The following is a 25,754-nucleotide window of genomic DNA, read 5'->3' on the forward strand; positions in this document are numbered from 1 at the left end:
AATTGTTTTTAAACTTTCTAACTAAAGTAAACTCACCTTAATTGTTGTTTGTGGATTTCTTTTTTTCCCCCCCTTTTTTTGGTTTGTGGACTATATAGTAAGTAATTAAGTGATTTAAAAATTATGAATATAAGATTCCCAATTCTTAGTAGCAGTCCTGAGTTTTTACTTATAGATAGTACTTTGCTGATGTACAAGAAAATTTCTCAGGTGTGAGAATGAAGGAATAAGTGTTTTTTCTTAAAAAAGTCTAATAATGATTTACGTATCACCCAGTAGGTTTCAGAAGACAGATATATTGCTGTTGCTTCTATGACTGATTAAAGCAGATAATTTTTCAAGTACCATCACGGTGTCATTTTAACTTATACATAGAAAATATAGCAAAAGCAGAAAATATGAATAATAATTTAGTTTAATAGTTGCAGTGATTTATTGCTGTCAGTGTTTAGCGTGTCTTCTTCAGACTGTGTGTGTGCCATGCTCAGAAAAATGTACTCCTTTTTTAGGTTTTTGCTGTCGATTGGCACTTGGTATGACACAAAACATATACAGAAGGGAGGCACCCAGTCAATATGCCTTTATAGCACTTTGGTCTCCTCTCTGAATATTGACATGTAATATCTTTGAAGATTTTCAGGACAATGATTTAGAAGTTGCCTTTTATATTACTTAGATTTTGTTTTACTGCGTAAGTTCTTCCTGCTAAGGAGATTACTTTCCGGTTTTTAATGAAGGGAGGGATAGGGGTGACCTGTATGAAAGAATAGGTCTTTTAGCATGAAATTACGTATTTATCAATTCATTTTTATTTTATTGAGGTTTAAATAGTAACAGGGATAAAGAGAATCATGTATGCATGTTTTCCCCCTCCAGATACTTCATGCAACAGGATGTGGCTGGCATAATATTAAAATAAAATATGCATACACTAAACAGCATTTGGGGATGTCTGTGGAAACACATATACTTGAATACAAATGTATGGTTTGGTCAGAACTCTTCTGAAGAAAAACAGAATGCTTGAATGTAAACTGTATAAAGTGACAAATCTGCCAAAGCCCACATCAGTGTTAGCACCATGTTAAAAAAGGGTTTGTCCAGTTCATTAATTAAGGAAAACTAAAATCTCTTGCTGAAGCAAGATCAAAACTTTTGGTGGCATAAATTGACATACTTGGCATTGCCCATAACTGCTTAATGTGGTGGCTCACACTAGTGCACTAGTGTATGGTGGGGTTGTGTAGCAGACACACTATGAAGATACTGCAGAATGACCTGCAACACTAAAACACCTTAGCTGGGATCATCAGTATATTGAGGTCATGAACAGGTGAATTTTCTTACTCAGAACTGAACATTAAGTTCTATTTAGAAAACTTGAAACTATTCTAAAGACTCTTAGGATTCCCATTTGTTTGAACCAGTGTCTGAAATGAAGACGTATAGCCAGTGTACCATAACACTTACTTCTTTAATCAGGTTCTGAAGCAGACTGCTGTGTGATTTAACCTGTACCTGATAACTTTTTAGTCAGTGTCCATATTGCCATTGACTTCAAATTGTATGTCTTTTAAAATAAACAATGGGAATGAAATTGTGGTTATTTTATTTGTGGATAACATTCCATTGCCATTGTTAATAATTTTATTGCTGCTGTTTCTCCTTCTTCCTAAATTATCTTTACTGTTACGATTTAGAAATATTCCAAACAAATTGAGTGATGCAGATCCAGTGGAAGAATAGTTTTTGAAAGCTTAATGTAGTTTCTCCCTGGACTTAGAAACGTCGCTGGTAATGCGAGATCATTAAGACCAGCAGGACATGATCGGAGATGAATGGTTTAAACCTAGTTCAATGATAATGATATGCAAGAAACGTGCAACATGTTGTGTCATCATGGATATCCAGCTGCTGCAGGGCTGGATCTTGTCTAGTCTGCAGTTACTTAGGGGTAGGTATTGTGGTGGGAGAGGAATTTACTGTTCTAGGGAGAAAGAAGAAACATCAGTACTGAGGTAGCATATCAGCAGTGAATGAGGAGAGAATGTTCATGTACTCATGCCACCATACATGTGATTTCAAAAATTTATCCTCACTTAACATCAACAATTTTTCTAATACGTGGTAATAAAGCCTTAGTTTTTCTAAAATTGTCTTTGTTCCATTAAAGTGGTATAATCCTCTGCAGCTTTCCAGTAATATTAACATAATTCACTTAGCTCAGAAGATGATAAAAAATTCTAGATTATCATGTATATAAATTTTATTATGTACTTTTAACAAACATCATTTAAAAGTAGGGCTTAATTAGTATCTCTGATTGGGTTAGTGTGTGCCTGGAAAACCCAGTGCATCTTCTCTTGGCATTTAAAAGGGGGTCCCTGAATTTTTCAGCTTCTGTTTCTCTGAAAATGCAGAGTACCTAGCTAACACATTTTAACACCAATAATTTTGGTTGCTAATATTAATGTTCCTTGAGGATCTAGCTAATGTGTGGGTCATTTATATTTTGTGATTAATTAATGTAAAAGCTGTCACAGTTTTGTTTAGTTTTACTTCTGTTGAAGCTGAGTGACATGTGAACATAGGGTGTCATCTTTGGAAGAAGTGAGATGATGTGGAATTATTCAGGAATAGCTACTGTGTTTAAATTAATAAGATTGACAATGAAGATTCACAATTCACAATAAAGCTCAGTGACTTCATAAAACATTTTCAGTCATCCTTTGCTAAACATTTTGAGCTAATGCAATTGGAAAATGCATTCTGTGTTGATCAGAGTAGATTTCCTCGTGAGAAAATAAGTCAGTCTGCATTGTAGCACAGAGATACTAAACCTGGCTTTAATTCTTTGAGGCGTTGTAATCCAGCCTGAACCACTCACTGCAGGTAAAATACTTGTAGCGCTTAAGCTTGCTTGATGTCTGAGCGCTATGCTGCAGTTAATAAGTGAACTGTTGTCTAGACATACATAGGTTATGCCATTCGCTTTCATAATGTGAATGCCTACAATTTCAAGCAACTTTTGTAAGCAAAATATCTTGCAAGATGAGGGTGTATGTATTTTCCCCATCTAATCCGTTGAGAGACTCTGGAATAAATTTTTATTGTATCACTGCTGCTTTGTAAGACACCTGCACCATCTTTTAGCTTATAATTGTCTTTAGATGGTTGCTTGACTTTTTTATGATACTGTTTTGGCTACAGCTTTCTGCTGCTAATACAGTTTGTGCTCCAATATTACCGAGGTTTCGTATATAAAACAATCACAAGCAATTGTATTTGATATTGTTTCAGAAATGTGAATATACATCTGCAAGTATCTCTTTGTTCGCTACTGTTTTGTTATTTATTAAAATCATTACTGTTTTGCTTAGTAGACCCACTTGTGCTCTGTGACCTCATTACAGAGAGCACTTTCAAAGACATGAAGAACCATTTTGTACCTTACATACACTGTGGTCTGTACGGTATGTTTCACTGCTTTCATGCTACTTCATGTACTTCTGAGAAGCGCCATCACGTATGTCTTCTCTCCAAATGGCAGCATATGAAAAGATTGCCACTGTCAGAGTGAAGGTCCAATAGCAAAGGAGTTAAAAAAATAGCTGCTTTTTCTGCAAGCAGATACAGCTCGTTCAGGTGTCTTCTTAAGTGCTCCTGTTTTCTTTTCCTAGAGAAGTTTAAGCAGCACGGTAAAGAATTTGTTATTATGGGTGGTCAGCCTCAGGTTGGCTCTGCTTTGCAAGGATCAATGGAGTTAATTTCAAACTGTTTTAATACACTACTGCAGCTGCTATGAAACGTACAGTGAATCCAGATATAGTATGTTGATATTGCAGTTTTGTTGCCAGTTGAGAAGTGGAATTTTATCTTATTTGTTGACATGGCCTAAATGTATATCTTAGATGTTCCTTTTTTTTTTTTTTTTTTTTTTTATGTATTGATGAGAAGTCTCAGGGTTTCTTTTTAATGGTGGGGGTTTTGTTTGTTTGTTTTTGCCGCAGAAACTTTCTTTTCCCCGATATTTTTAATCTCATTTTTGGCTAGAAGTTTCGAGTTGTTCTTGATAGTAAGAATTCTGTCCAGGAAACATCCTGTGGAAATTCAGATGTATAGCTTGAGATAGTGCAATTTGGTTTGCATTACAGTTATTCACACTAAAAATACAGTCACCATTAAAGAATAATGTAACTTCTTGTACCTTTTGGATTTGAACCTTTTGAAGATGCAAAACTTCTCTAGGTTATCTATAGACTGTCTGCTGAGGGGCATTCAGAGACCATCCTGAAATTATATTTGCCAACAGGGATAACGGGAAGTATGTTTCAATTGGTGCAGGAATGGATGCCAGTTAAACTTTGTATTCTTTTTCTTATTGTGGACTTTCATTAGTTATGTGTGTAGGACAGTTTTCAGGATGTATTCAGTGTACAGATCTTTTAAAAAGTAGTATTTTGCATCTAAATGAAAAAAAAAATCTTAATTCTGAAGAAAAAATCTTTAATTTCATAAATTAGTTCATAATACACACACAGCAGTATATTTTCATGTCTTGTAGTTTTGTTGTATCTGTGTAATTTAAATGTAATTTAGTAATCAGTTTGATATAGGTTTAGCTGATCTTGGAAAATATGCTGTCTGTAAAAATGCCTCACATGCTTTGACGAATTTAAACTATATGACTGTCATCACTTGCCTAGAATGATTGTGCATTTGTTACCTTCTGAATAGAGTGGGGTTTTGTGTGCAAAGAATGACAGTGTTAAACCAATTTATTTTTGTAACTGATTTTGAAGAAAGAGATTCCTCACTGTAAATCCTAAGCTTGTTAAAATTATTTGTGGGAGGACACAGCAAACAGACATCCAATGGATTTTTTTCGTCAGTGCTGTCGGTTACTTGCTGTTCTTTACAACAAATGGGTTTTCATGCGCAGTTTATGGGGAAAAAAAGCCTAAATCTAAAATCTCTCTAAAGGGAACTCCTTTTAAGGATTCTGATGAAAATGCAACTGATCTATGATATTTTGGGGGACTTTAGAGGAAGAAGTGCAGTGATGTCTGAATTGGCACCTGAATCCTAGACCTTGGAGCTAAATAGATAACTGACATTTTATGGAATGTCAGTAAACTGGAGTTTGGCTTCTAAATTGGTTCAGAATCACCTGTGCTTGAAAGTGAAAGCTCAGCATCTTCGTAAAACTATGTGCAGACATAGTAGGCTTTTAAAACCTTCATTCTTCTTATCATATTTAGCCTCAACTTTCTAACAGTTGTAATTGTCCACAGAAAACACTTCAAGATAAATGCATTATCAAGTTTTGAAATTTTCTTATTTTTGTAAATACTAAGACCTGGGGGGCGAAATAAGGGCTATATTGTGGATTAAGTGAAATATCTCAAGCCTGTGCTTTTCTGATAACTGAACCTGAAGTGACCTTTCTCAGACACAATTACAGAGCTGTATGTTTTTCCTTTAATTTCATCAGGGGTTTAATTAGTATACAAATAAAACTTCCCTTATCTTCCTTTCTACCTAATTGGCTTGTCTTCGCTTATATATGAAGAATGTGAAAATGGGCTGTAATTAGAGTGACCGTGTTAACCTTTTTTTCTCAAATGTACTGTTGCCTAAAGGCCTCAAGGCCTAAAACCAGTGCTTTGGATTATTGCTTTGCAATCACTATGGCTCTCCCACAGGTTTTCTCATGAGCAGAAGGGCTTTGGGTGCTGCAGGTTCCCACTGCTTAACGGGATCTTCATTCTTCTCCCCACTAAATGTTTATTGATTATCTCACTGCTCCACACTCAGCCTCCAACAACTTAATATCAGGTGACAGTCAGGAGAGTTCTCCAAGTAATTAGAGTAGAGCATTGAGGGAACAATTAGGAGCAGAGTTATTAAACTTGATTTATCCTATTCTCTCCTGAACACTTTCTTAGATATCAGAACATCACACTTTCACAATCTACCCTGCCTGAGAAATTACTGGCTAACCTGCTGCTTATCATTGTTGCCTTGCTGCCTTGAGGCACACCCTCTTGGTTTCAGTCACTCAGCTGGAAATATTAGAGTCCATAAAGTTTATCAAGGGTTTTAATTAGATCAATCTGAAGAAGGAGAAAAAAGAGAGGCTTACCAGTCATTACTTTAGAATACTCCACACTGTATTTTAGCAATTTCCAAGGCTTGACTTTAACCCATGGTAGCAAGAAGCTTCAAGTAAATGCTAAACCTGCTTTTAGAGGGCTAGAATCCATTTACATTTTGCTTAGATATTGCAATGTTACTGATAAGTAAAGTCTGAATCCTTAGGAGATTTCTGTAAATAAAGTTTTGAGTATAATAAAGCAGCTGTTCAGTCAGATATTTGATTTAATCATTTATGTATTGCTCTGTCAATGGCTAGTGTGGCTTGCTGGCCATGCTTCTCAAAGAGTTAGGCCTGCATCCCTGTTGTTGCTTCATTAATAGGCCTGCACTTGCAATTGATAAGCAAGACTAGTTAGCAGCTCCCAGATTTTGAAAATTTATGGGTCTCTCCTCCATTTTTGGACAGTGATGAAAGCTTTATGCAGAAGCAGGCAACACTTTAGCTTCTGTAGAAGGATAGCTATCTAATAATAAATTTGAACCTGTCTTTCTTCACTCATTTAGACCACTGGAATCTGGGAGCCAAGACACTGTTCCAGCAGCCTCTACATCAAAAGTTACTTGCATCAAAATCATCTATTCTCCATTGTCCAGAGCTCAGTCCTGTGACTGTATTTTGAAAACAGACTTTTCAATCAGATGGGAAAGTGGGTGAATAGAACATTGGCACAGGAAACATTCTCTATGCAGCAAATCTTGTTTGTCAAAGGATGGGAATATGGAGGGAGGGGATTTAGTTTTCAGATGTTTCTCAGTGCTGACTTAGCAGAAAACAAACAAACAGTAAACACAAGAAATGGAAGAAGATAATGTTCTTTATTCTTAAATTAAAGATCACTCCTTTTGTCCTTGCTAATCCACATCTGGTTTCTTGGAAATAACTTTTCTGAAAATCTGACAGTTCACAAATCCAGTTGTTCGAACAGGGCTCTGATAGCTCTTGGTTTATTGGGTAGAATTTCTGAAAGCACCACTTCTGGTTTTGGATATCTTCATGCAAATAATCCAGTGGAAGAATAAGATCTGTGTGTTTATCTTTTTTTAGATGAAAATCGCATTCTTCCTTGAAACTAATGATATAAGAGACAGAATATTCAACCTGCAGTGATTTAGGCAAGACCAATATTAACATTTCTGGGGTTTAGAGTTTCTGAAATAAAATCCTGATTTTTTTTTTTTTTTTTTTTGCTTACAGTGGTGGTTAATCTCAGCCTGAATTTTGTAAATTGCTGAGAAGAGAGTTCAGGTTGTGGTACTGTACCTTCCAGTTATACTGTTGAAATAACTGGTTGCTTTTTTGTCTTCAGAAACGTTTGAATAAAACTTAGACACTTCGACCAATCCACAGATTTCAGTTTATTTTGCAGGATTATGCAGTTTCGTGCTGTACTTTATTATTTTATAATAATTTTCTCTAGCGTATTGTTTTTTGAAATGCTTTTGAGTCTTAGTTAGGTGTAAAGCTTTTTCAAAGGAATTGAGTTTCCTGTGCCCTCCAAATTTTTATCAGCTTTTTTATATACTGTTTTTAATACATACCTACACTCTAATACATCATCTCTGTCTTTCACAGTCCAGGTCAAGTACCCCTGAGTGCAAATTATGCCGAACATTCTCAGAACTTAAGCAGAAAACATACCCATAAATTCTGAAACAAGGTGCAAGAGCTCAGTCTTGCAACAGTGCAGACTTTTCTATCCTATGAGTTTAGAGTCTGAAAAGGAATTTGCATTTTGTAAAATAATATTTATAGCCACCTATTATAATTTCTTTCTAAAAAGGCAGTTAACAGCTGTAAGTGTAACATTTAGCAAACTATGAAATCAGATTGTTAATACTGCAGTCTGTAAAAATATTGATTATCCCAACAGAAAGGAGAAGCAACTAGCCAGGTTCTATATTAATTAGTTCTGTTTAGTGCTATTTGTCATCTGTTGGATTAATCTGAGTTGATTTAAAGCATGTTGTGTTAATTCTAAGCTGAAGAGAAACATTCAAAGAATACATGTACTATTTTGCATATTGAAGAATTAATGTTAAAATATTGATAGCACCATAAAATAGTGATTTCTTCAAAATATGCAGCAAAACTGTTCTTAATGCAGTAACAGAGAATTTTAGATTCTTATTTCTTGAATCCTCTAATTACAGAATAGGGTAGAATATTTAAAAAAATGCTACTTTGTTTATGCTCTTTTTTTCTCTGTCAATTATTTTCCTTAATGTTCATTTTAAATCAAGTTTGAGACTGTACTGTTTTCTTTAATGCTATACTCTTGATTATTTCCACTGGTTTTAGATTTAGTATTTCTAAATATAGTACCTGTAGCATAGTATATGTACCTGTTTGACCAGTAGATCACTTTATTTTACAAAACATAGGCAATATACTAGAAACTGGGTGGTTCTGAGTTTGTAATGTTTTTGCTAGAGAATTCATAATACCTTAGTATGTAATGGTCCAAATCTACTTCACAGTCTGTCTGTTTTCCACTTTGTTTAATAGCCTGTGGCATAAATTGAAGTTAATTATTTGGGCTGACAAGTAACTCTGTTTTCTGTCTGCTTGCAGAGACTCTCCGAGGCAAAGATGGAGCTGAGAAGAAAAGATCAATCTCTGCGTCAGCTCAATAGACTTCTTACCCAGCTGGAGCAGGACAAGCGTCGACTGAAAGAGAGCATCCATGATGCAGAGAGTGCCCTCTGCATGGCAGCGAAGTGAGCGCTGGGACCTTGGGGAGATCACTTAAAACGGACAAAAGATCAATTCTTACTTTCATGCACAGGGTGTTAGCCCTGGCTAATGTAATGCTAGAAAACAAAAGTACATCTGTCTCTCTTTGAAATTCAGTGATAGTCTTCTAAAAAGAAAACTGTTAGTTCAGGATACTACATGGTATGTTTTCTGTAGTTATCCCATAATAGTGTTCCAAATTCTTGGTCCTGAAATAGCATGTGAATTTTGGTTTGCTAATTATCTTACTGATTTAACAGCATCTCTTTGGCAGATACCCAACACTGTTTGTTTAAGAAATTATTGCTTTTTTCCCCTCTCTATTTCCATGTGTTTTTAGAGAGATATAATTTATTTATAATAAATGCAGCAATGTCAGCTACATGACAGGTCTTAGCTGTCAGAGGGTCTGAAAATTGATTTTGGACCTTGTCTTATCTGTGGAACAGGGTAGATCTTTCTGCTAATCTCATAGAGTTTTGGATTTAGACATAAAACCTGTGCCTTTTTATGCCATTACCATAATCTTGAAAAGATTGGTAGTCAAAATGTTCATTGGCTTGAATGAGATTATTACTAACCTCTTACGGTCATATAGTCAGATAAAAAAGATACCTATTTGTTATTGATAGCAAATACTATTGATAGCAATACTACAAATACTACTTACTGTACTATGTACTTTGGATATTGCTGGTCTATGGCTAAGATTTAAAAAAAGTTTAAAATTGCATTTGTCATTATACATGGGATACATTTGACATCAGAAAACAATAGCTTAGAAGCTTTAAGGTGTTCATGCACAATTGAAATAACGTCATTAATACAGGTACTAATGAAATGTTTAGGAAGCTAATTAAAATGACAAATGTTACTTCGTCTGAGTGTAGTAATGCAGATGTGGCCTGAAGAAGGATTTGCTCAGGAAAGCTTGCTCCCTTTCACCCCGCCCCAACCTATTTTATGTACTCTTACAACGATCATTTCCTGTGGCCCTTCGTATATTCAGAAAAGGGTATTTCAGTGTGAAGTGGTTTTTGGTTTTAAATTGATTCTGCTTCTGTGTATTGTATCAGTTGAATATTGACAAAGAAAAATCCCATACCATTTATTGTTCTACCAGCTCTTCATAACATGTCTTTTTTAACCTTTTGGAACATAGGAAGAAGGTGAAGGAGGCTTCACTTTTGTTCAGAAAATCTTACTTTAATACCTCTTCCATAAACTGGGTGATTGTAAGAAATGCCTGGCTTTCAGGTTCATTCTTAATCTTTTGTGCAGCTTTAAAGGATAGCAGATGGCTAGCTTGTTCTGAGAATGGCTATCTTGATCGTCTTGCAGTGGCAGCCAGCAGTTCTGCTCCTCTTTCCTCCAGAGTAGGAGGCAGTTTTAATAAAAATGTCTATTAACGTGGGTCCAAATTTTAATCTGAAAATAATTTCCTTTTATGATGGACACCTGAGAATATGCGAGGAACAGACTGAGTTCTATGTCAATAACTAGTTTAAAAATTAATGATGTTGAACTGGCTCTCTAGAACTGACTTCACCCAGACAACTGACAGTCACTACATAAATGGGGCCAGCACAGAAGTGTGTCCTTGTCAATCTAGTCCAGATAAAGGCAGGATCTTGAAAAGAAGAAAATCTATGTAACAGCTTTATTAGGAGTGTAAAAGCCAGGCCTACTTTTCCGGCCGCCATCCTGTATTTGCTGTTGGGATAGTATAGATCAAGAAATGAGGAAACAGTAGTCATCCCAGGCAGAACAACACCATGTTTTTGACTGAAGAAAAGGAGGCGCAGAGGAGATCTTGTCCATCCGTACTACTGCCTGAAAGGAGGTTGTAGTGAGGTTGGTGTTAGTCTCTTCTCCCCAGTAACAAGTGATAGAACAAGAGGGAATGACCTCCAGTTGTACCAGCGGAGATTGAGATTAGATATTAGGAAAAAATTCTTCATCAAAAGGTTTGTCAAGCATTTGGACAGGCTGTCCAGGGAAGTGGTTGAGTCACCATCCCTGGTGGTATTTGAAAGACATGTAGATGTGGTGCTTAGGGATATGGACTTAAAAGACTTATAGATGTTGCATTTAGGAACATGGTTTAGTGATGGACTTGGCAGTTGGATTTGACCTTGAAAGTCTTTTCCTTTTCCATACAAATATATAATTCTGTGACTTCTGTTTAAGGAACTGCAAGAGCTCAGACAAAATACTCACATAGCTAGCAAGGTAAAAGACAGTCCTGGAATATTAAGGTGTATCAGCTTTTCTGGCATAGATTCCATTTGATTTTCTCTGTTGTTTTGTTGGTTATGCTGTTCTGTTCTCCTTAGTCAAATGGTATTGCACAACTTTAATTCCATTTCTGACAATCCATCAAATGAGACCAAGGGTTTTTATGGCAGCATAACTGATAAAAGCTGTCTTTCTAACTGAAGCCCTAATCTACTGAAAGGTGTGAAAGTAGAATTGAGTTGTCCAAACTTCTGTTTCATAAGGATAGGATCCTTGACTGGACTTCTTTTGGAAAAGGACAAGTGGAATGTTCAGGTTTAGAGAAGACAGGAAGGCATTCATATAAGTACATAGTTGTTAGGCCCGTAAAAAAAACTGGTGAAACCCACACAATTAGTGTTTTCCAGTACAATATGTAGTATGTTCCTGCTAGAGCCTAGGCTCCAGTCAACATGCCCTTTTTATCCAAGACTGCAGATTTCTTCTCCGAGAACATGATAGTTCTTTATCCACAACAGAAACATCTTTCATACAGAACTCTGCCGTGTAGTGGTCCATGGACCATTTTTTAGGATTTGCATTGGAGATATAAAAACGAAAGATACAAACATAACAGTTTGAGTCATAAACCATTATTTTTAAAGAAGTGATGGTTACAAAGTAGCAGAAAATTAATTTCCACATCAGTAGAGCTTCAGTTCAATTAACTGTGGGGTTTTTGTTGTTTTCTCTTTTGTAATAGAGACAAAGAATTGATAATTAGTCACATGAAATCTGTGGAAGCCACTCTTCATCAGGTAAGAATTTGAAGTGTTCCCTCTGCACTTGTATTTCCAGACACATTGAGGTTTTAGAACTGCTTATATTCAGGGAATTAGGGGCATAGAAGTTATCGAAAAGCAACTTCCTTTCCTTAGAGTTTAAGTTTCCACCTTCAATTTCTTTCAAGTTAAAAAAATATTCATATTTAGTGAAATAAAATACAATTTTGTAATACTCTGACATCTTATTCTTGATACAAAGTTTATTACAAACCTCACCTTCCTTACCTCAGCTGAACACTGTTTCTGGTTACTAAATGAAGACTACTGGTCATCCAAACATTTGATAATTGCTGCTAACTCTCTACTGAGTGAGGTGAAGGTCATCTGATGAGGTCACATATGTGGTGGCCATAAGACGTTTGGCTTTACCCATGCTACTTTAATCTTTGATACATGATAAATAGAATAGGGAAAATACAGTAAGTAATGGGTTGTAATCAAAAACTTTCATGATACATTTTTAAAAGCCTTTTTTAAATTGAGTAATAATCTTAAGTTGTCTCTTTGACTTGTACTATTTTGCCCTGGTATAGTATTATTTGAAAGTTTAACAAAGCTGTATATATTAATTACAGGTGTTTTAACTGTAGCTCAGGTTGTTTTGTAAGTGTTCTTAATCCAGTGTAACACTGAATGAAAGTGAGTTTATTGCCTTGGAGTGTTAATTTCCCTTATAAACATCTTGAATTCCCAGCAACATGGGAATCTACTCCTTGTCTTAGTTTCTGTGTCCACCGAAACTACTATCAACTGAATTTTCAGGTACCTTCTTCAAATTTCTCTTTTCTTTAATGTTCACAAAAAAGTGACAACACCTAAACTGTGTGCTTTAGGTGTTGCAATCTGTCCTATTAGGTAATGTCTTTATTTGTGTCCCCATCTTTACACTCACTTCATTTAAGCTTGGAAAATGTATGTAATGCAGAAAGTGCTGTTTTGTTACAGTAACATGTACATGTAACATCCTTGGCCTTGAGAATTTCTTGCAAGTTTACTTTTTGATTTAGAAAGCTGGACTGTATATGCACAAGGATTGAAATGTTTGGAGAAAGGTCAAGGGAAGTTCACGTGCTTAGCACTGATTTTTCTGATGCAGGGAATGGATCTAGGAATTGCCATCTTTCCTTGATAATGTTAGTTACCACACCTGCTTCTTAGTTCTTGATGTATCACAGTATCACAGTATGTTAGAGATTGGAAGGGACCTCAAAAGGTCATCTAGTCCAATCCCCCTGCCGGAGCAGGAATACCTAGAGAAGGTTACACAGGAATGTGTCCAGGCAGGTTTTGAATGTCTCCAGAGAAGGAGACTCCACAACCCCCCGGGGCAGCCTGTTCCAGTGTTCTGTCACCCTCACTGAGAAGTTTCTTCTCAAGTTTAAGTGGAACCTCTTGTGTTCCAGTTTGTACCCATTACCCCTTGTCCTATCATTGTTTGCCACTGAGAAGAGCCTGGCTCCAACCTCGTGACACTCCCCCTTTATATATTTATATACACTAATAAGGTCCCCCCGCAGTCTCCTCTTCTCCAAACTATAGAGACCCAGCTCCCTCAGCTGTTCCTCTAAGGGAGGAACATCTTCCATCTAAGGGAGATGCTCCACTCCCTTAATCATCTTAGTTGCCCTGCGCTGGACTCTCTCTAGCAGGTCCCTGTCCTTCTTGAACTGAGGGGCCCAGAACTGGACACCATATTCCAGATGCGGTCTCACCAGGGCAGAGTAGAGGGGAAGGAGGACCTCTCTCGACCTACTGACCACCCCCCTTCTAATACACCCTAGGATGCCATTGGCCTTCTTGGCCACAAGGGCACAGTGTTGGCTCATGGTCATCCTGCCGTCCACTAGGACCCCCAGGTCCCTCTCCCTTACACTGCTCTCTAACAGGTCGTTCCCCAACCTATACTGGAACCTGGGGTTGTTCCTGCCCAGATGCAGGACTCTACACTTTCCCTTGTTATATTTCATCAAGTTTCTCCCTGCCCAACTCTCCAGCCTGTCCAGGTCCCGCTGGATGGCAGCACAGCCTTCTGGCGTGTCAGCCACTCCTCCCAGCTTAGTGTCATCAGCAAACTTGCTGACAGTACACTCATTTCCCTCATCTAAATCATTGATGAATATATTAAATAATACTGGTCCCAGTACTGACCCTTGAGGCACTCCACTAGATACAGGCCTCCAACTAGACTCCGCCCCATAGACTACAACTCTCTGGCTTCTGTCCTTCAGCCAGTTTGCAGTCCACCTCACTACCTGATCATCCAGACCACACTTCCTCAGTTTAGCTATGAGGATGCTGTGGGAGACTGTGTCAAATGCTTTGCTGAAGTCAGGGTAGACCACATCCACCGCTCTGCCATCATCCATCCACAATGTTATTTCCTCATAAAAGGCTATGAGGTTGGTCAAGCATGACTTCCCCTTGGTAAAGCCATGTTGACTGCCCCTCATAACCCTCTTATCCTTGACATGCCTTAAGATGGCATCAAGGATAAGGTGTTCCATCACTTTCCCAGGGATGGAGGTGAGGCTGACCGGTCTATAGTTACCCGGGTCCTCCTTCTTGCCCTTTTTGAAGACTGGAGTGACATTTGCTTTCCTCCAGTCCTCAGGCACCTCTCCCGTTTCCCAAGACTTGGTAAAATGATGGAGAGTGGTCTAGCAATGACTTCCGCCAGTTCCTTCAGCACCCGCGGGTGCATCCCATCTGGACCCATGGATTTATGGATGTCCAGATTGCTCAGCTGGTCTCTAACCCATTCCTCATCGACTAAGGCAAACTGCTCCAGTGACCTTACTTCATCTGAGGTCTCAGGAGTACAGTGCTCTTCAGGACTGCCTCTGGCAGAGTAGGCAGAGACAAAGAAGGCATTCAATAACTCTGCCATCTCTGTATCTTCTGTCACCAGGGCTCCCATCCCATTCATCAGTGGGCCTACCTTGCCTCTGGTGTTAGTTTTGTCAGCTATGTATTTGAAAAAGCTCTTTCTGTTGTCCTTGACCCCTCTGGCCAGATTTAATTCTAAGGAGGCCTTAGCCATCCTAGCTGCCTTCCTACATCCTCTAGCAGCAGCCTTATATTCCTCCCGAGTGGCCAGCCCCTCCTTCCATGACCTGTAAACTCTCCTCTTCCACTTGAGCATACCCAGCAGTTCCTTATGTAGCCACGCAGGTCTCCTGGCCCTCTTCTTTGACTTCCTATGTGTCGGGATGCTCTGATCTTGAGCTCGGAATAAGCAATCCTTGAATGCCAACCAACTATCTTGGGCCCCTTTACCTTCAAGCAGCCTTGCCCATGGGATTTCCCCTAGCAATTGCTTGAAAAGGCCAAAGTTTGCCCTGCTGAAGTCCAGGGTTGCAATTCTACTTGCTATTGTACTGGTCCTACCACACAAGATCCTGAATTCCACCATCTCGTGGTCGCTGCAACCAAGGCAGCCCTCAACCTTTACTGCTTCAACCAGACCCTCCTTGTTAGTGAGGATGAGATCCAGCAGCGCTCCTCTCCTGGTTGGCTCATCCACTATTTGCATGAGGAAGTTATCATCCATACACTGGAGGAACCTCCTGGACTGTGGCTGGGTTGCTGAGTAGTCCTTCCAGCAGACATCAGGGAAGTTAAAATCCCCCACGACGACCACGTCCTGTGACTGTGAGGCCGCTCTCAGCTGCCTGTAGAAGGCCTCGTCAGCTTCCTCACCCTGATCTGGTGGCCTGTAATAGACACCCACAACAGTATCACCCCTGCCAGCCTGCCCCTTAATTCTCACCCACAGACTCTCAACTCGCTCGTCCCCTGTCCCTGGACAGAACTCAGTTCATTGCAGCTGCTCTCGCACATAAAGAGCAACCCCACCACCCCGCCTGGCTGGCCTGTCTTTCCTGAAAAGGACATAGCCCTCCATGAGTATATTCCAGTCATGTGAGCTGTCCCACCACGTCTCTGTAATTGCCACCAGATGTACATAGTTGTTAGGCCTAAATTGCTTATTATTGAATAGTAGAGTAATTTATCCTTTCTGGTTTGTCAACCTAAAGAATGAAGAAAACATAAGAATTAGAAACGTCAGGATGCTTCTTTCAGCAAGAACTAAAAAAAATTGATTGTAAATCATTCATAATTTGACATATCACCTCTCCTGGAAAAATAAAGGGAAATTATTGATCTTTGTTTGGGAACTATCTGAAATATAAACCCTACATCATAATGGTACCTAATTATCTAACATTAATGAATTTGGCTTATGTGTAAACTATCAAGTTTACACTGTTGTTCTTAAAGATTTTCTTACACAGTGAAACATCAAAACGTGATGAAGTAGATGAAGTACTAGTAAAAGAACCTCAACCCTGTCTTTTCTGCTGTAGAAGTTCTGGGAACTTCTTTTGTTTTCAAAAGAGAAATCAAAAGAAAATGGATAAAGTTCAGAATCTGGAGTTGAACGAATATTACTATTAGCTGCAGGTACATTTATGGGAGTTTGAAATTGAACATTGTGGTATTTCTGCGTTGATGTATTCATGAGCAAATATCCACAAAATTCCACTTCATCACTTGCAGGATCTGTGTTATCAATGCATAATGCTAAATTTTTGCTTATGTTGCTCAGAGGGGTTTTACAGACATCCTTCGTAATCTTGGTTAAACTCAGAGTAAGACAGTGTATCCTGATATCCATTAAAGCGACCCCGTTCGTTTATGTACATTCTCACTACAAGAATTCCAGAAGGTAGCAGTCTGCCTTTGGGTGTACTTGAGTGTAACATTCAGCAAACAAAGCAAGAACAAGTGCAGCTGAGGGAGACAATCTCCCTGCATACTTCTAGTACAGCTCTAGACAAGGGATCATTTACAGCACTTACTGCCCCCTGTGACTGGATGGAAAATCTAGTATCATATATTTGGCTTTGTCAACAAGTGCTTGGGTGTGCTTGTGCCCAGAATTATTCTTTTAAGACCATTTCAGAGCCACTTTTTTGAAATCATCGTGAATATTTGTGAAGCATCAATGTTGAGGAATTTTAGCATGTGCTATGGTAAGAGAGAAACTGTTCTTAGCAGCTAGTTCCATATCCTTCGTAACCTGCAAGATATTCTTTAGAAGGTTATTTTTTGTCTTACACTGCGTCTTGTCATGTTAGCTATCTTCATCTGACTCCTGGAGTTGGATTATTTGTACAAGAGTTCCTGATACCATTAAAATAAGAGCTCTTTCTTGGTTTTATACCATCTAAATATTGAGGACAAATATCAAAATGCAAAATGAATGTTTTACCTGATAATAATAGTAACCACTACCAAAACAACATTACCAAGGGCAAAAAAACCCCACAAGAATTTTGTTGTTGGTAGTGGGTTTTTTGTGGTTTTGTTTGTTTGTTTGGTTGGTTTGGTTTGGTTTGGTTTTTGTTTGTTTGTTTTCTTTGTTTTTCATTTGTGTTCAGAAAACAGGTGCTTTTTTTTTTCTCCTTCCCTCTGTACTTAGAGGATTTGTGTCTGTGACTTGACCAATTCCTTTAAAATAAGAAAAAAACGATATAAGATGCAAAATGGTAACAAATAAATAAATCTTTACTGGAAGTCTTACTAGAAGAAAATTCATCTGTTTAAAGTGCAAATGTAGAGTTTCCTGAAAAGTCTTCTCATCAAGAGAAAAAGTATTTAAGTAAATATCATATTTAAAGAGCCATCTGCAGTCCTTTTTTCATGTATGAAGAATAATTGATTTCTTAAAACTTTCTTTTCAAAAAATGTTTTTGTTGTAAATATATCCGTGTTATAGTTGTTGGCAAACTTTATTTCATTATTAATTTCTTATGTATTTTTTTAATACTGTTTGCATAAACAAAGTAAAAGACATTAGATCTGATCACTATACTACTGGATTCCTTCACATGTGTAGATAATGATTTACAAGTTATAGTAAACCCACTAGTGGAAGAAATAATTTTACACTATCTATGCTAAAATCTTCAGTCTTCCCCTTGTATTGCTTTTCAGTTGGAGTGTTTGTAGTGGGTTAGCCTTGGCCAGCAGCCAGATGCCCACCCAGCTGCTCTCTCATTCCTCAATAGGGAAGGGGTACAAAATAGAATCAGAAAGCTTATGGATTGAGATAATGGCTGGGGAGATTGCATACCAGTTACTGTCACAGGTAAAAAAAACAGAGTTGACTTGGGGAAAATTATTTTATTTATTAAAATAGATATGGATAGTGAGAAACAAAGACAAAAAAAATAGCATCCATCTACCTATTAGGTGCAGCTTCATTCCTGACTCCTCTGCTGATGCTCTGAGATGTAAGGTGGGGGAATGAGGGGCAGGGGATTGGACTTAGTCTGTAACAACTCTTCTGTGCTGCTCCTTCTTCCTCATGCTGTTTGTGTGCTCCAGTGTGGGCTCTCCATGGACTTCAGTTCCTCCAGGAACTATCCACCTGCTCCAGCATGGGGTCCTGCACTGTCTACATTGTGGATGTGTGCTTCTGTACAGCCCTCTCTCTGGGCTGCAGGGAAATAATCCACTATCCACTAATCCAGTGCCTCAGGCACTTCCTGCACCACTTCTTCTCTGCCTTTGGTGTTCGCAGGGCTGTTCCTCACTCTTTTTTTCCCCTCCTCCTCTGCCTGTTTGGTAGTTTTTGCACTTTCTTAAGTACATTTTCATAGAGGGGCTGCTGTCATGGCTGGGGGACTCAGCAGTGCCATGTGCTGGGTCTGTTGAAGATGGATGGAAAAAGCTGTGTCCAGCACAGGGCAGCCCCTGGGCAGTGCCTGGACACCTACACCTGATACAGTGCTGTAACTGCTTCTTCTTCAGCCTCCCTAAATGCCTGTTCTCTAAACTTTGCCTGTGCGAAACACCACCATGGGAAGTCATCCAGTGAGTGAGCCTGCACAGGGACAGAAAATTGTTTCTGTTTCCCACTGTACTCTTCACTCGTAAGGTCTTGACAAAGTTTATGGGCTGGCAGAGTTTTCAGCTTGTCCCAGCCCTGGCTGCTTAGGATTTGGCCATTTTAACAGGTTAATAAAATACCTTATCTTCACAAGTTTAGACTGTTAGCCACTACCCTGTGAGGCTGATGAGCTGTGATAATAAGTCCATAAAAACCGCAAAAAACCTCCCCCAAAAATCTCTTTTGCAGTACTGGTTAGCAACCCATTCTGATGTTTTGGGACAGTTCAGGGATCAAAGCACCTATCCACTGTTCTCCTTTCGGTTTGGCACCTCGTCAAAAGTATTATTCTTCATCCACTTCTGTAATGCACTTCATTTCTGCTGATTGAAAGGTTCATACGCCAGCTGGCAGAACAGCTTCCACACAGACCCATCAGCGGTCGCCTTGAAATCCTTCCACTATTGTGTTTTATTGCCTTGCTGCTGCTCCCTTTCCATGCCTGTTGTCTTCTCCGAAATGTCCCTAAACTGGCTATGCATGAGATTTGTGGCCCACAGTTAAATCAGTTGAAAAAAAATCTGAACAATGTATGATCCATCCTGTTATATACTTGTAAAATGCAAAGAAAAAAGTATCTTTCTTTATCCAATTTAATAACATTTTTAAAACAAGATAAAGAGACAGTTGGGGATGGGGTGAGATCATTGAATACTTGAGAATTAGTAATGAGGTAGCATTAGATTGCTATTTCTCACGTGGTCCATAGCAATAAAATGCATTTCCTTATGCTGGTGGTTTTATGGCCTGTAAGAAATTAATTTACAATAGGTATAAGTTCATATACAAGTGACTACATCAGTAAAAACACTCAGTGTATGTGTCATTAGTTAGTTTCAGCAAGAAGACCACAAACTGATCAGGACTTGAGAAAACAGAACATTTACAAGGCTTAAGTTAGCTGTCCCAATCAGACTTTGGTAAGTGTGACCTGATACTTGCAGAGGTACTGATAATCCACAAATGGGGATCTTTAGTCTATCATACTAAGTTAATAATGATTTAAAAGCTTTTGTTTTAGAGAGCTCAACTTGCAAATTTTTCCCGAGCCTAATGTCACTCCCCAAGCTGGTTCTTCTGTGTGTTCAGACGCATTAACAGAGTGAAGCCTGTTTAGGTGTGTGCTCAGGGTCTGCTCATTGCTGTGGTCCTTGGTTGTTTTAAACTGCCCCTATCACAAGTCTGCGATACAGTGGGTATGTGCACGTGCAATAAAATCACAAAGAAAACCCAGTTAGAATATTAAAATTCTAAATGACTGCTGTAAGAAGTTTGTAGTAGGAAACAAGCTATTATTTCTCTGTGCTAAGAAAAAACTGCAGTAACAAGATTACTTTTTCTCCTTTTCCATCTCAAATTAGCACATCTTCATTTAAATGTTTATGAATGACTTTTGTTTCCCCCCCTAGTAATCTGACTTTCTTGATCCTTGTTCCTAAAGATCAGTTGTGCAGGACATACAGGTGTTAGCACAGCTGGCTTGCTGATGACAACTCTGTCCATATAGCTGTCTAGTGTGTCATCACTCATATTGTTCAGTGTCATTCTGACCTAGCCAAGCTAAAAATGGTACTCCAGCTCAAGAGGGATTTAAAAACCTTGAAAAACTAAAGATAAGTCATTGCCGAATGTCATATCCATGTGCTTTAACTGTTTTTTGTTTATATATATATATATGTATATATATATATATATAAAAATAATTAAGCTAATTTCAGGGTGCATTTGTCTTCTTCATATTTTTTTTTTTTTTAAGCCTGAGTACTTTTTGTAGTTTGCCTTCAGTAAAGAAAAATCCTTGTTTGGAACTGAACTGTGGAATTACTGAGTACGTTAACTGTTATTTTTTCCAGACATAGGTTCATATTCAGCCCAAGGTCACTGAAATCCATTTGTAGGGGATGTATTGCAGTGCACATCCTGCAAATATAGTGAAGCTTAGGTGCAGTGGTCAGTGTTTGCAAAAAACAACTCCAGATCAAATTAATTAACATGTTATTCAACGGAGCATATAGTGTGTGTATGTAGTAATATGAGGAATCTTGAATTAATCAAAAAGGATAGTCACTAAATATGTATGTTAATACAGATATTTTTAGTACATGTTTAATTAAGTAAAACATTTGGTATACCTAATTACATTCACGTATGGCTACCTACAGCAGGGTATGTGCAAATGTGATTTAGAAACTCCACTCAGAATTCAGACCCTTGGGTTTGGAGATGTATTCCTGGTTATGATGAAACAGTATGCAACAATCTGCCTGCCTTTAATGGGCACTCAAACATAACTGTGATGGCCATTTGAGAAGTACCCATTCAACTGTTCCATGTACCTCTTTTTCCCTTTTCTTTCTATGAAGCACTGTTTTGTCTAAGTAAGATACATTGCGATTTGATGTAGTTTGGTTTGGCCTTCCTGAGAATGGGGGGAAAAAGAAAAAAGAGTTTGAGAGGGTTTTTTTGCAGTTCAATTGACTAGTTTGGTTCCCAGCGTGATTCCTCACCTGTTTCACTTTCTAATTATGGCTATAGTTTTCCATTTTTCGTATGTTTGATTTAAAGTGCCTTCAGTTTAAGCAATGCAATCTTGTCACAAGCAGTGTCTGTGCTTCTGGAGGGGTCCTTGATTGCTGAAACATCCTGATGGAAAATATGTCTGTGATTATATAGGCCCACATTCAGTAAGATGAGTATACATTTTTTTGAGTGATTTCCTTATTTTCAGAGCAGACTCAGACTCTAGTGTTTATGAGCAAATGATACTAACAGATTGTCTCTTGGATCCAGCATGGTGCATTGGTCTGTACTTTTTCAGGTATCGCATGTGCCAGATCCTTCAGCCAATTTTTAGGGTCTGTATTCCCTTAAAGGGCTGACACTTAAGGTATGATCACTATTAGAAAGATCATCTGTGTTGGCAACTTACCTGAAGCACTACTGTTATCAACACTATTCAGTACTATTGTTGGTGCAATTTCATTCACGTATATTTACTTGTATTTTTTAGTATAGAGTAAGAGAACATCAACAAGCCATAACTAAACTTTAAAAAATTAGGAAGTGTTCATGAAGAATTTCTGTTATCCAGTGTACATATTTCCTTATTATTCTCCTTAGTTCCATGATCATTTGTGCCTCTGTAGCAAAGACTTGCCCGTTCAAGTAAGTTACTATATAACTTACCTCTATTGAAGTGCTTCTCATTGAAGCAGGTGAAGGACTACATTCAGTAGATGTGAATGTCCTTGGTTTGAGTGATATGACCTCCGTTGTACATACTGCCCTGGAGGCAAAAACATTCTGCAGCTAATCAGCCACGTATTTACATGACTGTTGTCAAGACTAAGATGTGATTTGCATTCAAACTGCCTCCTTCTATTTTAAAAAGTTCTAAAAACATTTTTATTAATTATATGTCACATGCACAGCACATATGTGTGGTAGAAACCATTTTGCTTGCACTCTTTTAGAATGATCTGCGTAACTTTTGTAGCCTCTGTTATCTCAGCAATCTGTTTTCTCAGCAATATGGTCATCTCAATGTCAAGCGAAGTCACTGTTTGCTATTCATGTATCACCAAATCATTGCATCGTAGTTTCTGTTTCACTGTTTCAATTGACTATGATATGCTATGAAAAATAGTAGTAGGACTAATCTTGCTTTCTTTTCACTGTAAGAAAGGATTGAATTAGGCTCAGATAAGGAACTAAAATCTCAGGTCTGTACTGGTCAGACAGTAATCAGGCAAAGACATTAGGGAGGCCTAAGCACATCTTAATACCATTTATAACTTGCTATTGGAATAACTGGACATAGCAGCTGAAACTATGCGGAGGAAAAACAAAGTGAGCAAAGAAGTGGACTGTAGACAAAATTATTATCTCCTATCAGCAAATTTTTAAGATAATTTTTGGACATGCAGAATTAGACCATCAAATTCTATACCTTGGTTCAGTCAATAATGTAACTTCAGTTTATTATTCAGTTTCAGCTTTGATCTCAGTTAATCAGTAGTTTATTGATTTTCAATTGAGTGGCTATAGTGTTGTCTTCTATGTTGCTCTCTTAATTAATTAAAAAGTTAAACACTGTCATAAGTCACTATGCTCCTTTGATTTAAAATGTTTTGAGTCTTGTACTAGAGTTGTGTGGATCCATTTGTGCTTTTGCCTGTTTTCAGACAAATAGTATTTATGTAGGGCTAAACTGAAAAATCTAATGATACTTAGCAGCCTGCTGTCACAATACTTAATTATGCTCCACATAGAATCACTTCTGAAACTTTCCACGGTCTCAGTCAAAATTATATTTACTAAAATCAGAAATAGTCAAAATCTTGACTAACGTTGGATATAGATTCATTTATGTATTTTTTTTTTCCTATCTATTAATTTTTGACTATAGGGAGGTGGAACTGGTTTTAGATGTTTTTAATCATTGCAGTAAGCCTGATTGGCTGATCAGGGTTTTTTAGATGATAGCATTAAGTCTCTAGCCTAAGGAGTCATCTCAAATAAAATAGTCTTGCTTTAGATTTCATGTGGAGAAAAAAAAAAAGTGTCTTTGAAGACAAAAAAGCTGTGAAATGTGCATCGTCAAGCTTAACTACACTGAATGTTTTTTCTTCCTCTCAAGAAGCTAAAAAAAGCCCTTTTTTAAAAAAACAAAAAAAAACCCAACCACCCCAAAAACCCCCCAGTTTTAAAACTTTTGCCTGATGGTTCCGTAATTTGTGTGTGTGAGTACTGTGCTTACTTCCTCGGAAAATAAGGAAATAATCAGAGTCTACCAACTCCTGTCATTGTGTTTCTGCAGCTCAAAAAGCATATAGCCAGGAAGCGATGAAATTAGTTAACTAGGTTTTCATACAGGTATGGCCTATCCAGCATGATTCTGCACAAGCATGGCTGTTACAGCTTTCCATTCCTTGAATAGGTAGTCAACTTGAAGACTGTTTTCGCTGTTAGTGAAACAATGTAATGATATTTGTACACCAACTGCCCAGTCTTTTTGTTCTTGCACTTTTTCCTGAACCCTAGTGAGGGTTTTCAAAGGACAGCTCTAGCTTCAGTTTGTTTCTCAGTATGCATGTTGATAATGGCATTCACTTTTTATGATCCAAGTATTTACAGACACAGAAAGTTTTGGGATAGTGTTTTTTAGTTGTGAATTTTCATATCAAATATTGTTCTCTTTAAGGAGCTAATATGTGCTTTTCTGGTGCAGTGGTATTAAAGTCGCATGTTTACCACAATTCAGCCAAATAAAAAAATACCTTTGTATTTCATTGTTTAGTGAGTATCAGACCCCAGTACTGAAATGGAGGGTTTGAAATTAATAGGGTTAAAAGGACTTCCACTGCGTATATTGTGTGTGTATTATACCTACATTGCTTATACATTGTTTTTTTCCCCCTAGTATTAGCAATCTGCTTTTGTGCTTTGACATAGGGATTTCCCTTGTGAATTTTGTCACAGAAAAAAGAGAATCATCAATATCGCAGTTAAACTTGACTTTCAAAGCTAATAGTATCTCATTTGGGGGCTGAAATTTAATAAATTTTCTTTGATTCTGGGTGAGTTTTTAAACATCAAACAATGAATTGGCCAGGGTGCAGTAAAATATTTAGATCTATTGACTATGGTTCAGAAGGGTAGAAGGCAAAACACTGGTGGTTTGATGTTGATAAATTCTTAGTACCTTAATCCACATTAATGTTTTCTTTTATCTGTGTGCATACTGGCAGCAAAGACACTGAAAAGTTGAGATATATGACCTGTAAAAATGTAAATCAAGTGTATGTTTGTGTGTGTATATATATGTGTATTTAAAGTAATGCATTTTGTTATATTCAGCAAGGTTAACATCTGACCAGAATTACACATGCTGACAGAACACTCTAGAGACAATGTTTGTTCCACAGGACTGTATATCCTGAACCTAGTGCACTGTGAGTGCAAAAACGTGTGGAAGACCTTTCCTGTTATAAAAATTGCATCATAGTGCATATGTTTGGCAGCCACAGGTATTGACAGGAATTCTTTAGGTCAACCTGGGAAATGTAGGGCTCCCTATTCCCACAGAACAGAGCAACGAATAAAATAAAATCTTTTCTTCTTTGTATCAGTAGATTTACGCATGCATACTTCTTTCAATCAGAGCAGATTTCAAAGGCTGCGCTGTTATTTGAAGCATGTTCACTCATAATCAACGTTTTACAAAAGAACTAATTTTGTGAGTGGTTACAGAAAAGTAGTCTGGGATTTAAAATGAATGGCTGTATGTTTGAATTTTTGTTTGGTGAGCTCTTTTGGGCAAGGGAGGCTCCAAGAAGAACTGAAATTTATTTTACATAGTATTTAGTAAATGTACCTATTGATTGATATGTATTTAGTATATATTCAGTATATGATTTAGTATCAGACTGTATTTTGTTGTTAAAGACAGGAAATTATTTTTGCACTATTGACTACTGCTACTCAACAGATATGGTCCATGCCAAGTGAATGGATTTCATCCTTTCATTTGTACAAATACCTATTTGTATGGATTTGTGTCTATCCATGTGTATTAGAATCTAATCTGACTGCTGGGATCTGCTGGAGGTGAATATGATAATTTTTGTGTTAAGTAGAATGAAAAATGGGTGTGTGGCAGCATATGGTTTATGAATGTAAGTTATGTGTCCGTGAAAGTTATGTGCTAAATATGTGTAATTCCACATGCCTGCCGATAGACTAATCACGTTCTATGTGGAAGAACGTTGGGGTTTAAATACCGACAGCGATATTCGTCTCGTGTGCAACACCGGGAAGCGTGCTTGTGTTTAGAGACAAC

At 37.7% G+C, this 25,754-nt stretch overlaps 1 protein-coding gene across 1 annotated transcript in view; it reads left to right on the forward strand.

Annotated features, from left to right (window-relative positions):
• The window catches only part of CCDC171 (coiled-coil domain containing 171), a gene marked incomplete at both ends in the record, with an annotated part of 152,274 nt that overhangs the window by 85,172 nt on the left and 41,348 nt on the right, over positions 1–25,754 (forward strand). The window contains 2 exon segments of the mRNA XM_080638297.1: positions 8,732–8,877; positions 11,874–11,928. Of these exon segments, the coding sequence (XP_080494423.1) occupies positions 8,732–8,877; positions 11,874–11,928 (201 nt within the window).

This window comes from Psittacula echo (assembly GCF_963264785.1).
Source record: "Psittacula echo genome assembly, chromosome: Z".
Taxonomy (NCBI): domain Eukaryota; kingdom Metazoa; phylum Chordata; class Aves; order Psittaciformes; family Psittacidae; genus Psittacula; species Psittacula echo.